Source organism: Brachycentrus maculatus, unplaced genomic scaffold (assembly GCF_059751285.1).
Source record: "Brachycentrus maculatus isolate JH-2025_06_01 unplaced genomic scaffold, ASM5975128v1 h1tg000454l, whole genome shotgun sequence".
In the NCBI taxonomy this organism is placed as follows: domain Eukaryota; kingdom Metazoa; phylum Arthropoda; class Insecta; order Trichoptera; family Brachycentridae; genus Brachycentrus; species Brachycentrus maculatus.
This window is the reverse complement of record NW_028281201.1, coordinates 1,288,281-1,310,403: the sequence shown is the minus strand read 5'-3', so window position 1 is coordinate 1,310,403 and position 22,123 is coordinate 1,288,281. Positions and strand designations below refer to the sequence as shown.

General features: G+C 32.7%; 1 protein-coding gene across 1 annotated transcript in view; it reads right to left on the bottom strand.

Moving 5' to 3' along the window:
• Positions 1 to 594: 594 nt before the first annotated feature.
• The window catches only part of LOC148302420 (uncharacterized), a 36,353-nt gene continuing 14,824 nt past the window's right edge, over positions 595 to 22,123 (bottom strand). The window contains exon 2 of the mRNA XM_088271651.1: positions 595 to 2,150. Coding sequence (XP_088127777.1) covers positions 2,092 to 2,150 — 59 coding nt within the window. The 3' untranslated portion in view covers positions 595 to 2,091. The remainder of the gene's footprint in view (positions 2,151 to 22,123) is intronic.

Genomic DNA, 22,123 nt, shown 5'->3' with positions numbered 1-22,123 from the left:
CCTGTCCACACTTAATCCTTAAGACCAGCAAGTGTGTAAGGTGTATTTATATATATATATATATATATATATATATATATATATATATATATATATATATATATATATATATATATATATATATATATATATATATATATATATATATATATATATATATATATATATATATATATATATATATATGTATATATATATGTATATATATATGTATATATATATATATATATATATATATATATATATATATATATATATATATATATATATATATATATATATATATATATATATATATATATATATATATATATATATATATACATATATATACATATATTTATAAAGAAATCTAACTTTTTTATAAATTACAATAAAATAATTTAATTTGTTTTGTAAAACGTATAATTTTATTTGTTGAGGCTCCAATTTAGTTTTTAGAACGTCCAATTTAAAGTGAAAAAAATGTACGTACCCACACTAAATAAAAAAAATGCAAAAATATTAATTTTTTCATTTTCATAAAAAACATTTTTTTTACTTCAGTTCACAAAAGGATAACTTGCCTTTTTACAACTATTTTATGAAATTCTCTTTTATTTGACATATTATGTGAGGTGGTTATATGGTTGACATGGCTTTAAATAATGTGTGCTCTCATCAAAGTCGACTTCAAAGTCGCACAGTTTACAAAACTGTATACATAATACGCTGATAGAAATTACGACGCAATTAACGTTGTGACCAGTGGCGTGCACAGAGTTTTTAATCATAGTAGACAGTATGAAAAACAGCGTTTTATTATAATTTCTTAAAAACTTATCTGTCATAACTCTGATAATGATTGTATAATTGCAATAACTGAAAAAACTTGTAGTTTAAAAAATATATATTATAGTCAAACGCTATCTAGTCTTCCGCTATCACAGTTGTCCATATTTTTTTCCCATCAAACTAGGGTAGGCACTGCTTGTGTGCCTATATGAAATGCACGCCACTGGTTGTGACATATTTCCATACGCATCAACGACGTCTATAGACGTTATCTGACTAATGAAAATTGAAAAATGAAAATTGATATTTTTACGTCCACTTCAGAAGCAATAACAATAAAATTAAATAATACAAAGAAAGAAAAAAATTGAGAAAGGTTTTTTTAAAGTGTTGTTACGCTATAATGAAAATTCAACGTAAAAATATGATTTCAATATAACAAAAAAAAACTTTTAAAAATCAGTATCAATTTCAACTCTTCTATTTGGGAATGATTTGATATCTCAAATATAGTGAGGAAGTTTGGGCATTACATGGTTTGCGACCTGTCATTGGCTGGTTTTAGTGATCACTTTATACACTGTGTAATTCACCCTTCTACCAACGATTGACGATCGCACTACTCAAATTTCGTTAATCATATTTGCGCTTCCATTGAAAACGTCTTCGGTGATATCTTTGATCGAAATTAGTAAGTTTTTTTTTATGAGCAAAAATCTTCGTGAAATGGACGAAAGAATCTTTTTAAATTTTCGTGTTCTTCTTCATCATTATTTGAGATATCAATAATTAAAATAAAATGATACAAATACAATAACTCCTAAGTGGAGCAAATCCGGAATTTGTAAGTAAAAAATATGACATTCAAAATATTGTGAATTTGTGGTGTTGTAGCATTCAATGTTTTAACTTACTTTAGTTAGTGACATTCAACGTTTTAACTAACTTAAGTTAGTAACATTCAAAGTTTTAACTAATTTTAGTTAGTAACATACAAAAATTTAACTAAATTTAGTTAGTAACATTCAAAGTTTTAACTAACTTTAGTTAGTAACATTCAAAGTTTTAACTAACTTTAGATAGTAATATTCAAAGTTTTACATAACTTTAGTAAATAACATTAAATTTTTAACTAACTTTGGTTAGTAAGATTCAAAGTTTTCTTTATGTTTATTAAAAGGCAGGAAAAAACAGTGGTTTTTCCAACAACTGTAATTAATACAATCGTTTTAAATACATTTCTTGCACTGGTGGCAATACTAATTGTAAAGTACAAAGTGTGACAGTAGTTCAAATTCGAGAGATGAAATGTGTTTTTCAGTTTTCTTTGTCGCTGCAGGAAGATGACTCTGAGAATTTGCGGGACCTCCAATAATCTGGAAATATAATTAATATATTATTAATTTTTAAATTACATTCATTTTCCATATTTTAAGCTCAACACGATAACAAACAGTGTGAAGCAAAACGATGTATGATAGATGTTGGATTGATGAAACAAGAAAATAATGCAAGGATAAGCATTATTGATAAATTTAATAACAGTGTTTTTGAGATGGTTTGGACATATGGAACGAATAAATGAGGAAAGAGAAGTAAAACAAAATTATGAGGCGAATGTTTTTTTTTAAATATTTAATTTATTTATTTAAACTTCATGTACAGAAAATAAAAAAGGAAATTGGCGGGCTTTTTGCTAAAAAGCATTATCTTCCAACCAACCAAAAACAGACTAGTGATATTGATCAAAACGTTTGATACCATATATAGCTGTCTGCAATCAGAGGGTAAATAGTACTTGAACATAAATTACAAATTAACATATAAAAAAACATAAATTACAAAAGATGATAATAAGGAGGGCAAAGGAAAAAGGGAGTTTAAGGAACGAGGTAGAGGGAAAAACTAAGGAAGGAAGATTGTTGGACAGTTAGGATTCTAATGATAAATAGTAAAATAATAAAGTTATTAGAGAAAGTGCATTTTTTACAAGGATAGGTAATTCATTTCTTTGTCTAGCCGCTTGGACAGAGAACGAATTACTGAAGAATGATCTGTTATGGCGACGAATGGAAAGTGTTCTTTCTTATATTTATTAGTTGGCTTAGAAAATTCTCCTTGTCTGTTGTGTGCAAGGATTTATATCATATTTGGTTTATATGTCTTAAAAATGATAGTGGCATATGAAAAGCTCATAAAGAAAAAATAAGGTTGATCCCTAAAAACAATGCAATCGACACAATGGATTCAATATCTTATATCAATCAAGATTTGGCACATAGCTTATTTATTTGTCTTGTCTTATTTTCTAAATAAGACATCACTAAATCCGTAAATCTTAATGTCCTATTGCCTCATTAATTTTTTCAACTGAATACCTTCTTTTGTATAAGTATTCTGTTTTCAATTTAAATCTTTCATTTAAAATATTTAGAAATATAACAAAATTGTATTAGAATGTATTTAGAAATAGGAGCAGAATAAGACTATGGAAATTTTGACTTGGTCAAGTACTTCAAATACTTGGGCGCGATTGTGGAAGAGGCGAAGATGCGTGATTGCGATTGAAGACAGAGCGGTGGGGCTTTCTATTCTTCCTGCCCACCCCTTCGGAGAAACGGCGTGATAAGTAGTTTTTTAGGATAACAAGTTTTTTTTTTAAATTTTATTATGGATATCTCAAACATACATGAAGACGAATATGGAAGTTTGGGAATTTAGAGGGCTTACAACCCGTCATTGACTGGTTTAAGTGATGAAAACCACACCACTCAAATTTCAAAAGTTATATTTTATTTATTGTTTCGGCATTAACTTTGTGGTAAGACGTGTTACAATGATTAAAGAAAACACTTCGTTTTTTACTTAAGTGGTAAAAAACGAAGTGTTTTCTTTAATCATTCAGAAGTTATATTTAATGCTTCAATTGAAAATATATTTTAAATGATTTTTTTATTTACCAGACGACATCTATGGCGAAAATTAATACGTAAGTGTACGACCACTTAGAAATGTATTATTCCACTACAGAACCGCTAGCTAATAAACATGCAAAAAGCGCCCTGATAGTTAATACAGTATTGTTGCACCGAAATGTCGACATGAATAATTAATTTGTTTACATTATATAACGCTGGCAGGGTTACCACAAACGGAAAAAAACAAGTGACAAAACATTTATTTTAATTTTTACTCCCTGAATTTTCATCCAATAAAATACACCGCCCAATAAATTGGATGTTTTTTTAGAGGTTTTTACAGACTGTCAATTCGACAGTTGATTTGTAGTCACGTTTTGCTATTTCACTATGAATAGTCAGAACTAGTTGACTATAGTGAAATAGCAAAACGTTCCGTGGTGATTAGTTGCGTGTGCCACGAAAAAAGTCTAGTTTTGTGAAAATAACACAATTGCTCCAAATTTTGATTGCCTGTGCTCAGTTAACTAGGCTCACATTTCGCATTTAACATAACATGTTAAATATGCCACCATAATATGATAAACGTGCACCTCTGAAAATTCTTAATTTGGTAGGTGTACCTTGAATAGAAACAGTTTGCGGAACACTGATCTATATTTCAAGCCTTATATGAACGACGAAGATACGATAAAGAGATATGATTATATTCTCAATATTATTAATATTTAAAGCATTTACTTTGTGGTTAGTCATTTTAACCAACTATAGTGCATGTTGGTCTTCGGGTCGACCAAAAATCGCATGTGTTAGACATTTTGTGTAGTTTTGAGTGTGTAAATGGTGCTATGGTGGTGAAGGGTAGTATTGTTTGCATGCTGTGTTAGTGATTGTCCTGACGAAGAGACGGGTACGTCTCGAAACCGGTAGACGTAAAAATCTCGGTGAGTGGTTATATACTAATTTTATTAACATTTTTGTAAAAAAATAAATAAGTAGATATGATTAGGTCATTTGTTTCAAAATAATTTTTTTTGGTCACCCTGTTTTGGCTACTGTGTTTTTTGTATTCCCAGGTGCAATAATTGAAACATAACATCTGTTCGTGGCATTAAATTGCTTACAAATTCCGAGAGAAGCATCGGTCTGTGGTGCGGTGGTCGATTCCGGGTAATTAGGTAGGTCAAGGGGGCTTCTTTTTCTTCCTTCTACACAGCAGTCGAATAAACCACGAAACATATCGACAATTATCCGATGATTCATCATTTCGTATAGGAAAAAAGTCTTATAATTCCAGGACTTACGATCTGGCATACTTCTACCGTATATTTAGCAGTAATCTCCTAGAGACTGATTTTTTTCGCGGACGTCATCAGTTTTCCTTTAAGCAGTGGCGTTCACAGTTTTTACTTAGGGTAGGCAGTAGCATTGGGTAAGGATATTACTGGAAGCTGTCCCACCGCATGCCCAGATCAGATACAGAAGCATCTAGGGTTCCTGACAGATCTGCGCTTGCAAAGCAATTTTTTTTAAACTAAGTTGCGAAATTTATTAAAAATGTGAAACAATATACAATTGTATCCCGATTTTACTGTGAATTTACATTTAAAAGCTTTCAATATACCTGTCACTGCCAAAATAAATAAATACAAGTTTGTAAATCCGTCACCAAATTTTCTAGAAGAACCCCGGTATAGGTTGGGTAAGGATGAGGAATAGTAGGCACTGGTCGTGTTTCTATTTGGAACACGAGTAAACCAGGGTAGGCACTGTTTTTCAGCCTGTATAGAATGCACGCCTCTGCCTTCAAGCATTAAGTTTACCTAGTGGGAATTCAACCACTATTCGTTAAAAAAATATTTTGTCAAAACTACCAAAATATGATTTTTATCATTGTTGATAACCTCTCTCCATCTAATTGGTTAATTTTTAATACCGCTTTTATGAAAATCTGAATTGAATTCGGATGAGGTAATTTTCAATATCGACTATATTTTGGATTTTTTTTTATCTTTCGAAGACTGCTCCATAGACCGAAATATATTATAGACGAACCAAAGTCTCACAAATATGAAAGGTGAGGGTACAGCCTCTCACGTTAGGTCTTGCATTTTTTCTAAACTTTTGGTTTTTCGTCTTACATTACAAAAAAAAAAATTGTCTCCTTGGTCGATCTTGTATAATCGATGCGGTGCCCTAAGCACCATCTGGTGCGGAGAGAGGTACACCAAAAATGCCGTACAATACGATCTTCATTCGAATTTCGGAGTGTGACGGAGTTCGTAAAGGCCAACAGCTCGATTCGGGGCCATCTGCTGAGCTAATTAGCTATTAGAATGCAACAAGTATTGTACTGTGAATTAAATATTACATTTGTAAAAAAGATACCCTTAATGATTTAGATAGGGGATGTTCCATGCACCCTCACTGAACGCAGCTAAACGGCAATTTTGTGGTATTTCCGGTGCAGTCTTGGGTGTTCGTGTAATTTTTACTTGAAATTATTTAGATTTTATTTTAATTTTTACTTGGAATTAGTAAATAATAACAATTATAACAATAATGTCCAAATACTTTCACAAATCTGGACTATCTCCAATTAAAGGAGTTATTTTTCATATTATTTTTTGACATCTCCTCAAAGATGAAGAAGAATATGGAAGTCTGGTCATTTACGGGGCTGACGACCGTCATTGGCTGGTTTAAGTGATCACTTTACACACGTGTAACATTCACCAATTCTACCCATTATTGACAACCACAATACTCAAATTCTTGGAAGTTCTTTATATCGCTCACTCCTTTCAAGAACGTCAAATATCAAAAATCGTCAATTTTCAGCTGTGCCTGTCTTCGGAATGCCCAGAAAATGTACTATATCCCAGCAAAAGCGGCATATTTTTAACTTAATATTTACCCGCTACAGGGAAGAAAGTGTTGGTTTTGCATTTTGAAGAAAATATATTGTTTAATTATTTTTTTTAATATCCTAAATATTTTTCAAATGGAGAAAAAACATTCAGGTTTTACCTAAAAAGATCTATTGCACAATAAAAAGTTTGATAAGTGGCTGGATATTTATTTTAAGTTCATTTTATTATATTTTTAAACTGTAAAAACGATCTCCTGAAAAATCTATTTTTTTTATTTATGACGTTGTTGAAAGGAGTGAGCGATATATGAACCAATTTTGAAGCATTGTTCTTGAATCACTAGAACACCACTAGAGACATCTATTGGTGAGATAAAAAGAAGCTATGTATTAAGCAGAAACTGTTTTGAAAAAAAAACTCCTATAATTGGAGATAATCCAGATTTGTGAAGTATTTGGACACACTCAAAATATTGTAGATTTTATTTTATTTTATTTTCAAGTGGGAGTTGCATTAAAATTTACATTGTGTATAAATATCGTGCAATTTATCTACAAGGTTTATTAAATATTTAAAAGGTTGTTTAGAAATTATCTATGCAGTTTAGGATAGTCTGGCGCCGTGGCGTAATTAGGTAGATGATGCTCAACTGCGAAACTGGAGTCACGGGTTCGATTCCCGCTAGTTGCAAACTGAATTTAATAAAAAAATCAATTGGTCTGGGTGTTTGTGATGTATTTTTCACATTTACCTTTTCCATACTCACTACCCTATCACCAGACAAGTTGAAAATCCAGTATATAATTAACTAAAAATTGTTTGTTTTAATATTGGTTGAAAAGCAACAACAACAAAAATATTTCATGTTTGTATACATGATAAGTATAAAAAAAATAAGGACCCTTTTTCCCTTGCCCTCCTTTCGTTATTAATGTTTTTTTTTAAATGTTCAAGTAATATCTACTCTTTGATTGCAAACAGCTATATATGGTATCAAACGTTTCGATCAATATCACAGTCTGTTTTTGGTTGGTTGGAAGATATTTCGTTTTAGCAATAATCCCGCCAAGGTCCTTTTCTGTACATGAAGTAAAAATTAACAAATAAATAAGTAAGGTTAACATTTAAAATTATTTCGGACATAACATTTTTCCGAGTCATAATATACCAAAGCGGTATTTCTGATAAATACATACAATAATCTCGGTAGTTGGGAAGTGAAGATGTGACGAAATTAGATTTCTCGGTAAAGCAAGAACAGAGTTATTTCCGTGACAACAACACCCCAGGCTGAGATAGGAAGCGAGCAAGATGGCGCGATGCCAAGGAAAAAGGCGGGAAGGAGACCTTTTGGGCGGGAAATCGCTTCACTTTCTGTATTGTAAACATAAAGTGGTTCAATAGCTGTATACAAAGCGCGAAATAACTACAAAATATGTCAATATATTAGCATAAAGGTCGACATATTAGTATAAGGTAGATAAAAAAGATACAGCATAAAAAAGGCGGGAAATAGCGAAACCAATATGAGAGGATATACATATGAACCGTTCGATTTTAGACTACGTTAACTTAAAATTTCACATTTGGAGGTTAAACTCTCGAGTTATTATAAAAAGCGTTAGAATTAGTTTACTGTAAAATTATCAAATTTATTAATAAATAATCAAACATTATTGTAAACACTTACAGTGGCGCCGCCACGCGGTGGAAACGTAAACTAAAACAAAAATGGAAGCCACGCATGCGCCGTCACGTGTCAGCGAAAAACGCGGGAAACCGCTGCCAACCAATCAAAACACTTTTATTCCAGGAGTAGTTGAATGGACTTTATACATACGTAATGGGTACCTACTTGAGACATAATTTTTTCACTCGACGAATCTATTCTTATGATTCGGAATAAATTTGGTTCAATAACGAGCTATTCTTCCGAAGTAAACATTCTTATTATGTTTTCAAGGTGAAAGTAATTATCGAAAAAATCTATCTTTTTCAACGCTAAAATAAAAATTAATTAATGAGTCATCTAATCATGGATCTAACGTTAACATGGATGTTCGTGAGAGTCGCCCGTACGCGGCGGTATTTAGTCGTTTTTAAAATGATTACTTTTACGATGTATTTAGATAAGAAACGATTTATTTTACTAAACAAAAACGTTCAATGGGATTTATTGTACCTTTTTGGTACTCTATAATACACTTGAGTCGCATCATTCTTGAAATATATCGTAATATAAACAAATAAGGTCGGAATATAAATAAATAAAAGCACGCATCGTGTGTCACACTTACCCGCTGGCGGTGACGCGTGTGTGTGTGCCGTCTGTAAGCATGCATGTGTGTATTAGGCCCGTACAGACACGTTACAGAGTCGCACTCCATCGCACCCACTTCAAGAGTGATTAATGGTTTACACTTAATATATTGTTTATAATATAGACGAAGATAGTTTAAATAAACAGATATAACTCTAGCCGAATAATTACTCTAAGGGATTTAAATTTATTATAAGTTATCAAAATTGTTTTTTTTTCGTGATATATTTTAAAGCACGGTTCGAAACATAGCGGCACATTGCACTCAGAACACATAAATTTGGTCACCTTACGTTTTTTATCTTTAAATTTTGTATGGGCGACACATTCGACGTGGATTTTTACACTTTGCAGTTTTCGGAATGTACACTTTTTGGTGTTTTAAAAATTCTTTTGGAATCAACCTCGAGGATTTATCAGATGATGTAGATGGATGATTAAACTTTTTTTAAATTACACTTTCTTGGTATTTCCCAATCAACTGTTTAATTACAGCCAACTGAAATTCAGAGAGGCTTATCTTTTTTTCCATGATAAACATATACAGAATATGTGCATTAAGTAATCTATAAAATGAAAAAAAAACTTTTTTATACCACTTCGTCGATTTTCTCATACAGCTCAATCTACTTAACATCATATCGGTCTTATCAACAAGTCCCATACTTTAATTGTAGTCGATCACACAATTAGGCTTTTTTATAGGCACAAGTTTGACATTAATACGAGTAATGTGGAAAAGCCATTGAAAAATTACATATGATAGCAACTAAAAAAAGGGAAAGTATTTTTGTTATCAGAAATATGACATAATTCAATTTCCTATGCTTAATTATTTTAAGGGCAAGGTGATCACTCCTGGATTCGAGATTTGTGACTCTAGGAGTGGAATATATAATATTTGATATTACACAGATGACTTGAGTGAAGGAGCTCAGGGTGGACATTACTGACATATGGGAACGAAAATGTAAGAGGTATGGTTAATAAAGTAAAGGAAAAGGAGAATACCAGCTATGTTTGGGGTACTCGGGGTTTCATACCCCTACTCGTACAAGCTTCTGCTAATGTGTACGAGACTTGTGACGTAAGGAAAAAGGGATTGTAAAAATTGTAGTATTTGACAAAATATATCTTTTTTATGCAAAACTATGAAATATTCTATAAAAATATAAAATTAAAAATAATTTTTAATGAAGTTTTTTTAAACTTATATAACGTATAAAATCCCGTTTAACCGTCTAAAATGATACAAGCATACTTATATTGAATATTTTTGGAATATTTTTTTTTTGTAAACACAAATATCTCTACATTTTTTTTGTCATACAGGGTGAATGGTGCACTAAAATCAGTTATAAGCGAAGCATGGAGTTGGCAAAATAGGACGAAAGCAGTCTGACTGCAGTCGAATTACGACCCCTCAGACGAATGTGCGGCAAAACGATGTATTATAGTTGTTCAAATTGTGAAACAAGGAAGGAATGCAATGCATTATCGATAAAATTAAGAAAGGTGTGTTGAGATGGTTTGGACAAGTGGGACAAGAGTGAGTAAAAAATGGTTTTATGAGGCAAATGTAGTCGGAAAGAGAGGCGGAGGAAGACCGAGGAAAACTCGGCACAATCAGGTATGTCAAATACCTGAAAGCGGCCGACTCAGGAGTCGAAATAATCGGCGGTTATGTATGACGAGATGCATGAATGTGGAAGAGGCGAAGAATGTTTGCAAAGACAGGGTGGTATGGCGTTCTATTCTCTCTGCCAACCCCTGCAGCGAAGCGGCTTGACGGTTAGTTAGTTGGTTAGTTATATCATAAGCCAGAACTTCATATTGGAAAATAACACATATAAAAAAAAATATGTTACAAATATTAATAACAATTATTTTTTTACAATAACAGCATAGCAACTCCAACGAACATGATAATTCGAATGATATTTTACTAGATATATTTTTTTTTCTAAAAAAAAATAATTGTACTGTATAAGATCGAGAATGTCGAGTCCGATTCGCCAGAGCTGAGCCGTAAAGGGTTGAAGACGTTTACAAGATGAAGATGATATACGAGTATAAGCATAACATTTCTAAATGCCTCCTGTATTATTTATTTACGTTACTTCGTTATTACGTCTGCCCGCAGCGCGTAACTCAGGTAGCGCTCGGAGCGCGCCCATAAACCGCACCCCATAAACTGCTAATGGTGAACCAGTGTCGTCATTGGCCGATAAATTAACCATCGCGAATTACATAAAATACTAATTGCTAATATATTCATGAGTTAGATAATGTATACACGGTGACAAAAACTGGATGCCAGTAAATATTTAGACATACTACAAATTATCAATACCGGTATTCGTGAAGTAGTGTTTTTAAGTGGTATTACACAAAGTGAAAGATGAATGATAAGGAGAGTGTTATATTACCATATCACAAAGTTAACAATGCTTTTGCTACATAAGAAAAGTATTTTTGATTTACAGCACTGCTAAAACGTACTAAATAAATGTGTCTATAAATATGTTCATTCATACATCGAAATTTACTTGAATTAAGTGTATTATTAATAAGTAACAAAATCCAAATAAAGTTTGAATTCTTAAATTCTTAAAAAAAAATCCACGTTTTGCCCTTTTGTTTATTTATTTATTTTTGTTTATTTATTTGTTTCAGCTAATGATGTCAAATTAAATATAATTAACTAAATATTCCGATTTAAACACTTCTACTTTTTTAAATTATGTTTAGGTTAGATGCAAAATATTAACGATCATTCCTAGTCGGTGAATATAGTTTTTTTTCTTCTCCTTTTTGTTAACTGTGACACTAAAACTTACTAGAATTATCTGAATTATTACCCAGGAAGCAGAGTTCCTGGAGTTTTTTATTACTGTAATATTTTTTATTTGCCCTTTTAATATTTAGATGCATTTCATAATGAAACGATTTTTGTAGACTATTCTCGATTAAAAAGTTTCATACATATTACATTTCAAATAACACATACTAGATGTGACCAATCTACCATTCTTTAAAAAAATATCGAGTTTAGTTCTCTGAAAAACAAGGACAACTTATCAAAAAGATAAGTAAGAATGCATGTATTCATATAAAAGTATAATAATCTCTAAATTGTTATTTTTCCCGATTTTATTTTATTTGACTAGCGACCCGGTTTCATCGTTACCGACATCATCTTGTTGGTGGGAGTCAAAAACGTATTTCTCAATTTTATCCAAAATTTTCAACGCAGCCTTTCTATATTTCGTATTTCCTAGTTCGTACATCTATCATAAAACGCTTTGAAGATAGAATATCTGTTTGAATACAATAATCAATATAAACCAATGAGAACCGACTAAGGAAGGAATGCAAAGCTGAGATAAGCATTATAGATAAAATTAAGAAAGGTGTGTTGAGATGGTTTGGACATGTAGAACGAATGAGTGAGGAAAGAACGGTGAAACAAATTTATGGGGCGAATGTAATTGGAAAAAGGAGCAGAGGAAGACCGGGAAAAACATGGCACGATAAGGTATGCCAAATACTTGAAAGTGGTCAGGTTAGGAGTCGTAATAATCGGCGGGTATGTATGAGGAGATGCATGAACTTGGAAAAGGCGAAGAGTGTTTGCAAAGACAGTGTGGTGTGGCGTTCTATTCTCTCTGCCCACCCCTGCGGGGAAGCGGCGTGGTGGTTAGTTAGTTAGTTAACCAATGAGAAGTCAGATTATCCATATCGCGTGCGGTTTAGCGAGCTCGTCCCCGGAGTAGTGACCGCACGGACCGGTGACCGCAAGAAATAATCAACGCCCAAGGGTCGACAGTGGGAATAAGACTTAAATGCAATTTTCTATAATAAAAGGATACAATAAAAGAATATCATCGACATGGACTCAGTTCTCTCAAACTAGAAACCTCAAACAATCGCCGACAATCGACATTTGATTTTTTTTTTACTAATTTAGTAACATTCGGTTGAATTAATATACAGTAAAACCTCGATATAAAGACTTATTGGGGGGGAGGGGGTGTCTGTTAAAGTCGAAAGTCCGTTATACAAAAAAAGGTAAAAAAAATTTTTTCTTCAAATTTTAACACTGTATTTCGATATAAATGAACAATACAAAACACAAAAAATCTATTTATTGTCTTCGGACACTCGTCGTGAAGTGACGTTACTGTTTGATACCGACGCGTTGCTATCAATAATCCTGCTTTGAAAAAGGTGTAAAGTTTTGTTGGCAATTTTTTAATAATAATTAACTCTAAAATTACAAAAATGCGTAAAATATAGCTGAACTTATCTAACGTTATCTGACGGATACTCAATAAATGTTACTAGGATATGATCTTACCACTGATAACTTCATTTTTGACATTTTTGTTGCTCCGGCTAAGTGTAGTTATTATGTCTCAAATTCTAGTGCTAGACGTATGACGTGATTATCATGGCCGCTAAAAATTACTCACATGCGGCAACACTTGAATTTTAGCAAGTATAATATTAATATGACGTTTTAGTTTTTTTTAGATTTGTCGGACTTTTAGTTTGTTACCTACATATCGTAGTCGTACGGGAGAAAGTGACCAAGTGCATTTTTTACAAAAAACGTGATCATTGACTATTTGATATATTACTAGCTTAATATTGCCCTGAAAAACATCCCAAAGGATTTTAAAGTTAGAAGTATAATATATTGACTTGGTAAAAATGTCTAACTGCATTGATGTTTATTTTGTTGCCAAGCAAAAGTGACTTAAATGACCCTCCTGAACATTTTACGTTTTGTTAGTGCACTTTCTCTTGTACGACTACGATATATCCGAAGTTCGTTAAAACGAGATCGTTTATATCGTGGTTTTACTGTACTAATAGATGATTGACTTTTGCAATGCCTTTTTCTCAAAAAATTATCTAGTAGATCACAAACGACCCATGTCTGATACAATATATAACGCTTTTCGGTTTAATTATGTAAATCTAACTTGAATGCAAATCATTTCTCGTGAATATAAACGAGAAGGCCAATGAGGTATAATCGCTGCCGCGTAATATCTATTTTGGCAAGAAAAAACGTGATGATTGCATCAAGTGGCATGTGCCCGACGAACGAAAATGAATTTAAAGAACAATATGCCAGGAGCCCAGCTGTTGTCTAAGAACTAATAAGAAATCAAGCACACTTTTGCATGAGGTCACTCGAAATAATTACACCAAATTCGAATACACTACAGTGAAAAAAATCATTCGTCGGAGTTCATTTTAAAGATTGCCTCTTATTGTTGTGAACACTCCCAAGTACTTGAAACACTCGACCCTCTCGATGAAAATCGAGAGAAATCCATAATAATAATAATAATAATAAATTTGGATAACTTATATAGCGCCATTTTCGTAAAAAAAAATACCTCAAGGGCGCTTCACTGTGAATGAATTGGGGAAAATATTATGGTGGAAATGATTTAGCAAACAAATGCGTTTTTAGTCTTTTTCTAAAGATCATCTCACTCTCACTATTTCTAACCATTGGTGGAAGAGCATTCCACGCCGTCGGCCCCGCAACAGCAAAGGCACGCTCGCCAAATTTAGTGCGTTGGTTGCGAGCTGGTAAGATCACTTTGCCCATTGCAGATGTTGTAGCCGATCGAAGCGTGAGACGTCTGTCAACCAATTCATCTGGAATACACAGCTCCTTAAGATACTCTGGAGCCATATTGTGTATTGATTTATACATGAGTAGGCAGAGTTTATACTCAACCCTTTGGGGAAAGCGTAACCAGTGGAGTTTGTGAAGTAGTGGGGTGATGTGACTGAATTTAGAAATTCCAAAAATTAGTCTCGCTGCTGCGTTTAACACTGATTGCAGTCGAGTCATTTTATTGTTTGGTAGACCCGTGTATATACCGTTACTTACTAAATACATACATAAATTACTTTGTGTATTTAACACAGTACGTGCAGATTAATTCGACGTTTTCTTCGTAGTGTGATGGTGTGTGGTTTGAACAGTGATAAAATGGGGGATAAAAAAGATTTAACCGTTGGAACATGTGTTATTTGGGTCGGTCCAGGTAAACTAGTAAGCCACGCATCGCGCGGGAGCCCAGTGGACATGTGAGTAATCGGATTGCCTTGAAGGGCATTAGTAACATAAACCAAGCTAGGACACGAAATGTCGAACCCTCTTCTAGTGGATCGGAAGGTCTGCTGATGACAGTCAACAGTCTGCCTTCTCCTGAGGAGTGCAACGTGGTTTCCTCCCAGCGATGAGCAAATGCTGAGAGGTTCATGATTGGCCCACACTTGATTATCCCTCCTGTTCCCAACACAGATTCAAATAAAAACTTATTTATTTAGTTAGAAGAATCAAAAATCCACTAAATAATCTATAAACCTTGTACATAATAAGCAAGGTAAATAATCGATGGGGAGCACTATGAAAGGTATACTATCAATTTTGATTAATAATCTTGTATTTTTTTTTTAATTTTTTTAAAGATGAAGAAGAATATGGAAGTCTGGGCATTTACAGGGCTGACGACCGTCATAGGCTGGTTTAAGTGATCACTTTACACACGTGTAATTCACCAATTCTACCCATTATTGACAACCACACTACTCAAATTCTTGGAAGTTCTATATATGATCAAGTATTTGGACACACTCAAAATGTTGTAAATAATATTTTATTTTTAATTTTCTGAACACATTCCGGGAACTTTTTTTATCAAGGTGGTATGTAGGAGTTTTTGGGTGATTTTACCAGGTCGCAGCTAGCGCACAAAATTTTTCGAGCGTGCCTTTGTTGTTGCGGAACCGATGGCATGGAATGCTGGAATGCTCTGTCACCAGGAGTTAGAAATAGAGAGAGATTTATGATAAAATAAATAAATAAATAAATAGTAGTTAGAAATAGATGATTTTTAGAAAAAAACTAAAAACACATTTGTTTGCTAAATCATATCCACTATCTTATTTTCCCCAATTCATTCACAGTGAGGCGCCCTTGAGGTAGTATTCTACGAAAATGGCGATATATAAATTATCCTAATTTATTTATTATATTTATTATAATTAGACCCATGTCCACTGTGTTTTGAGAGGCAATTGGTCCTTCGCGCATTCGTTTATACCATGAAGTGACTACTGACAGGTGGTGGGTTCGCAAGATGTTTCGTCCAGACGTGTCCTACTAAAAGGATAGGACTGCACGTAGCAGCCCACACTGCATCTTGCATCTTGCATCTCGCGTCTCGTGATAAATTATAATATTTGGCTAATTTATATAGCGCCATTTTACGAACTACTGTCTCAAGGACGCTATACATTTTTCTTATTTAGGGGAGAGTGCCCATGAGTGGGACAGAGGATGAATGGGACAATCGTCCTCCAGCCCAAACTATTGTTACAAAAAAAAATTGAAAATTACCTAACATTAACGCTACGATATTAGACAGATTAATCCTCAAACCTCAGTTCTCGACTGACAGTGAAGCGAGTAAGACGTATTACAATTTTTTTGCGTCAAAAAGTAAATTATAAATTGCAATTTGAATTTGTTTGTACATGTAGGTTATGATAAGTGCTGCAATTGATATATACAATTATTTAAGTTGGTTCTCTCAGGATATTATAAAGTATGTTTCATCAAATTTACTTTAGAATAAATGTATCGATTTATCTATTTTTCTAAAAATCACGCATTTCCTTGAATGGGACGCGCGCAGTGATCATGAATGGGACGGTCCCACTCAAGGGAAAATTGCCCCATTCATGGCGAATACTTTTAATTTATATTAAAAATCGTTTGTACTCGTTTGTATTACACGCATTGTAAACATTATATTGTTTTTAGGTTATAATGCCAAAAACACGGCATCGTTCACTAACCATCAATCACCAACGTTTTAATTGAAGCTGCTGTAGAAGAGGTTTTAAATAAAAGCAAAATATTAGGTCGGTTGCAAAGACATATGCAATAGGAAAATCTTCTCTTTATAGGCATGTCAAACAAGTAAAGGCTGATAGGAAATAAAAGAGCCTATCAGCGGAAGCTTAACTGGCAGTGCATAACGGAGTCCTGGTTCTAACTCTAATGTATGGAAGTGAAACATGGAGTTGGCAAAAGATGGATGAAAGTAGACTGAATGCAGTCGAAATGCGATCTCTCAGAAGAATGTGCGACAAAACGATCTATGATAGATGTTCGAATAGTGAAATAAGGAAGGAATGCAAAGCTAAGATAAGCATAATCGATAAAATTAAGAAAAATGTGTTGAGATGGTTTGGACATATAGAACGAATGAGTGAGGATAAAACGGTTAAACAAATTTACTAGGCGAATGTTATTGGAAAAAGGAGCAGAGGAAGACTGAAAAAAACATGGCACGATCAGGTAAGCCAAATAGTTGCAAGTGGTCAGGTTAGGAGTCGTAACAATCGGCGGGTATGAGTGAGGAGATGCATGAACGTGGAAGAGGCGAAAAGAATGTTTGCAAAGACAGAGTGGTGTGGCGTTATATTCTTTCTACCTATCCCTGCGGGGAAGCGGCGTGATGGTAAGTTAGTTTTTTTAGTTAGTTAGTTTAGTCTGAAGCGAGAAGAAATACTTTCCACGTATTTAAATTCAGCTGGAAGAATATGTTCTACAGTACAGAAATAAATCAGTAAGGGGAAATCAAGTATAATATCTGACACTTCAGAAAAGGACAAGTTTTTGAAAATACAATTATTGAAGAATGGAAAATGAAAACCTATAGATAGACCATAAAATAAGCCTAACGCTAAAAGAGTTTTGAAAAAACTCAGTTTTCAACAAAATATTTCAATGAGTGATGACAGAGATCAGTTCAGATAAATCAGTTGAAATAGAAGGTGTATCACTGACAAAAACAAAAGGAAAGGAGGATAATTAGTGTCACATATGTGAAGGAGAATATCAATATAGTTTTATGCAATGGCTTAAATGTAAATTTTGTGGCCCATGAAAAATAAAAAAAAAATTGCCAAAAATGTTGCAAAAATGTTTAATAAAATTTCTTTTACATGTGTCTACGTATTATACGAAAGTGTCTACAGATGATTTTTGTTTTAAAATAAAATTATTCCATCAATCTAGCATTTTAATTAATGTCCCATTCATGGTATACTGGTGTCCCTCTCATGGGAGGGTGTTTATGAATGGGACATTTTAGGACATTATTTGAAATCGATTTTTCAGGCAGTTAGGTTACTTTTTCCAGAAAACAAAGTATGGCATATTTGTAGCTAAAAGATTGAATAAAGAGAAACCACGTTTACTTTTTGTGATTTATTTTACAGAGAAGAATTAGAGAGGGAAAATCAAAAACGTCCCATCCATGGGCACTCTCCCCTACTATATTTTATGCTGTGTAATTTAAACGAACGTAAGGCTGAGATATCGAACGTACAAATACAGAACGCGATCGGCATCGCTAAGGGATAGACGTCTTTTCGCGCTCGTTTAAAAAAATACATACATTGGTATAATTTTTTTTTAGAATACATATTCAATATATAAATATTTTTTTAACCCCTTACCTTCCAATAACTCTTTTCATAATCATATAATTATTTCGATAGAATTTTTTTTTCAATACAAAAACGGTGTTTTAAGGAAAAAATAAATAACGTAAAATGTAACCTGGATTTAGAGAAAATTATTTGCTTATTTATTTATTTCAACATCATGTACAGAAAAGAAATAAGTACATTGGCGGACTTATTGCCAAAATGCAATACCTTCCAACCACCAAAAAAGGACGAGTGATATTGGTCAAAAAGTTTGAAACCATGTATAGCTGTTTGCAATCAGAGGGTAGATACTACTTGAACATTAAAAAAAAACATAAATTACAAATTGATGATAATAAGGAAAGCAAAGGAACAAAGGGAGATTAGGGAAGGAGGTAGAGGGAAAAATTAAGGGAGGAGGTTTGGATTCTAATGATAAACAACGTTGCGGGACTGAATGAAGGTTAAACGCTGGACGCGAAATATTTTTAACGCCAGAAATTGCCAAATCTTCATGATTAATTTTATTGACCATTTACATTAATTTATTACTGTCGTGGGTGGGTGGGTAGCACAGGCAGGGGTCCAAGTGCATTACACTGCCAAGGGTACAGAATGACGTTGCTAAGATGCAATTTTAGGCGATTAAAAGTAACAGATTTAGCTAATTAATAATGATTTTTTTGTTGTAAAAACCTATTGTACTCTTGCAATGTCGGATTCATCCAATAGTGATATTGAAAGCGCACAGAAATGTCTGTAATACCCAAAGTTAGAAAGTAGTGATATTGACGATGAAATTAGAATGTTCACCAATCGGAGGATGCGCATCAAAAATGAAAATCCAAGGACGTGCCAATTTCACAAGACTTGACACATTCTTACGAACAAAAAAAAACTGTTTTTTTCTAATTCTGTTTATTAAAAAAAAAAACATTTTTAAATAGGTACGTTTATGACGAAATGCTATTTTATTTGAGTAGTTTGATGTGTTTTTCACCGATACCAGGATGAAATACTAAAATTGGTCAATATTTGAGAACAAGATTATTAATCTTGTACACCCTTAATATAAAGTACAATTTTTGCGAAAAAGTCGTTGGCAATTTGAGCATAAATTTGAGAAAAATATCTCAACACTAAAAAGGCTAAAAGAGTCACAAGTTCATCCACCGAAAATAATTTAAACATTACAATAACAAAAAACAATGAAAATATGTAAATATCATTCAAGTAATATTGCTTTGTACCTTAGAAAGACGTTCTTACTATTGTCTTTCGGTGTCCTGCATACTAATCGTGAAGAAAGCTTTACATAAACAGAATATATTAATAAAATATTAACAACCGGTAGAGATGTGTCTAAAATCGGTTCCCATAAACGGAAGCTTGAAGACGTGCCGCATCACATATCCGAAACGTCGGGGCAACGCGGAATACGTAATAACATGGACGAATGAGCGAAACGAATAAAGTTTTTAAAACAAAATGTAATATACAGGGTTATGGTAAATGGCTAATTGAATGCCATAAACATATTTTTTTATCGATAGGTGACCTAATAACAAAGCTTAATAAGCAATAAAATACCGAAAAACAGTTATAATTTGATTACTATGACTAAAAGTGATTTTAATTTTAATAATATTTTTTACGTTACTTGCCAAAAAAAATACAGTTTTAAAAAACACTAAAACATTAAACGTACAAATTGCTTAAAAAAACATCCTCGTTTCATAAGCTTTCCAAAAAGCTAAAAAGACATTTTTTATCAGAAAAACACATAAAAAACTTAACTGTGTATTAATTTTAAAATCAAACAGATTTTTGAGTCTACTAAGTTATATTTTATTTTAAAAAAACACATAAAAATTAATATTGTGACAATTGTTTCGCCTAGTTATGGCATTTTCAAACGAATGTCATTCGTTTGAAAATACCATAACTAGGCGACACAATGTTACAATATAAATTTTTATGTGTTTTTTTAAAAAAAAATACAACTTAGTAGACTCCAAAAATCTGTGTTTGATTTAAAAAGTAATACATAAATTAAAATGGAGTTCTATAAATTGAACGCCAAATCAATAAATATGTATAACTACTATGATTTTGCCCAAATGTTTCTGCTAGTTGAATTAACATATGCACATTATTTTTGGGAATATTTTTTTCATGACTCCTTTATATTTGTATAATATATTGTCGGTTTAATCTGTAAACTGTCTAGCTCCATCCGAGCTTAATCTATGGCCGAAAGTAAAAATATAATTCAAACATCCAATAGACTTTATGAATTTATAGATCCCAAGCATGTTGTCTTCCATACAATAATATATAAGTATTATACTTTTAAGAAACGTCTGACACATTACTATTTATCATTAGAATCTTAACTGTCCATCAAACCTCCTCCCTTAGTTTTTTTTCCCTCTACCCTTCCCTAAACTCCCTTTTTCCTCTGCCTTCCTTATTTTTATCAATTTGTCATTTATGTTTTTTTTAATGTTCAAGTACTATCTACCCTCTGATTGCAAACACCTATATTTGGTATAAAAAGTTTTGATCAATATCACTAGTCTGCTTTTGGTTGGCTGGAAGATATTGCTTTTTAGCAATAGTACTTATTTCTTTTCTGTACATGAAGTTTAAATAAATAAATAAACATATTTTTAAATCAGTAAATTTAATTTGATTGAGATAGGAACCTCCATAGTGTGGTGGTTAGCACGTTGGCTACCATGCTGGTGGTCCCGGATTCGGTTCCCGGGGAGGGTTCAACAACATATTCATATTACAAAACCGTCTGAAGTATTCATTGGACTAACATCTAAGCTACACTATCAATCCTCTTGCGTTTATGTATTTTTATTTATTGAACACTCCACGCGTACGTATCTCCATAGATACTATAATAAACAGATGACCTCGTGTTGCAATTGGCACTTTTTTTTTCAAAGTAGGTCCCCCCCTCCTGGAAGGTTTGAATAGATATTTCTATGCATATCTATACTGTTCAATAGGCAGGTACGAGGTGCAATGTGCAAATGGTAAATAGATAATTTTCCACCCCTTTGGCGCCGAATTGCAAGGGTGGATTTTGCACATGTTTACAAAATAATACCCTTGCATCTGCTAATCCCTCAATGTGCCAAGTTATTGATGATACAGCGGATGCATTTTCGTGTCTCATGCATCGATGGGTCTATGGGTCGGGATGAAATCCAGACACTGGTCAAATCAAATTTATGCGGAAAAAAACATTGTAGATGTTATTTTATTGTATTTAATAAATTTGTTCACTTGTGAGAGAAAGATTTATGATCTTAAGAAAAATATATTTTTGATAAGTTATTTTGACATATCGCTCACTCCTTTCAAGAACGTCATAAATCAAAAAACTTGATTTTTCAGGAGAACGTTTTTAAGTTTAAAAATATAATACAATGTATTAAAAATAAATATCAAGCCACTTATTGAACTTTTCACCGTGCAACAGATCTTTTTGGGTTAAACCTGAAGGTTTTTTCTACATTTGAAAAATATTTAGTATGTTTAAAAAAAATAATTAAACAATACATTTTCTTCAAAATGCAAAAATAACACTTTCTGCCCTGTAGCGGGTAAATATTCAGTTAAAAATATGCCTCTTTTGCTGGGATATAGTACATTTTCTGGGCATTCCGAAAACATGCACA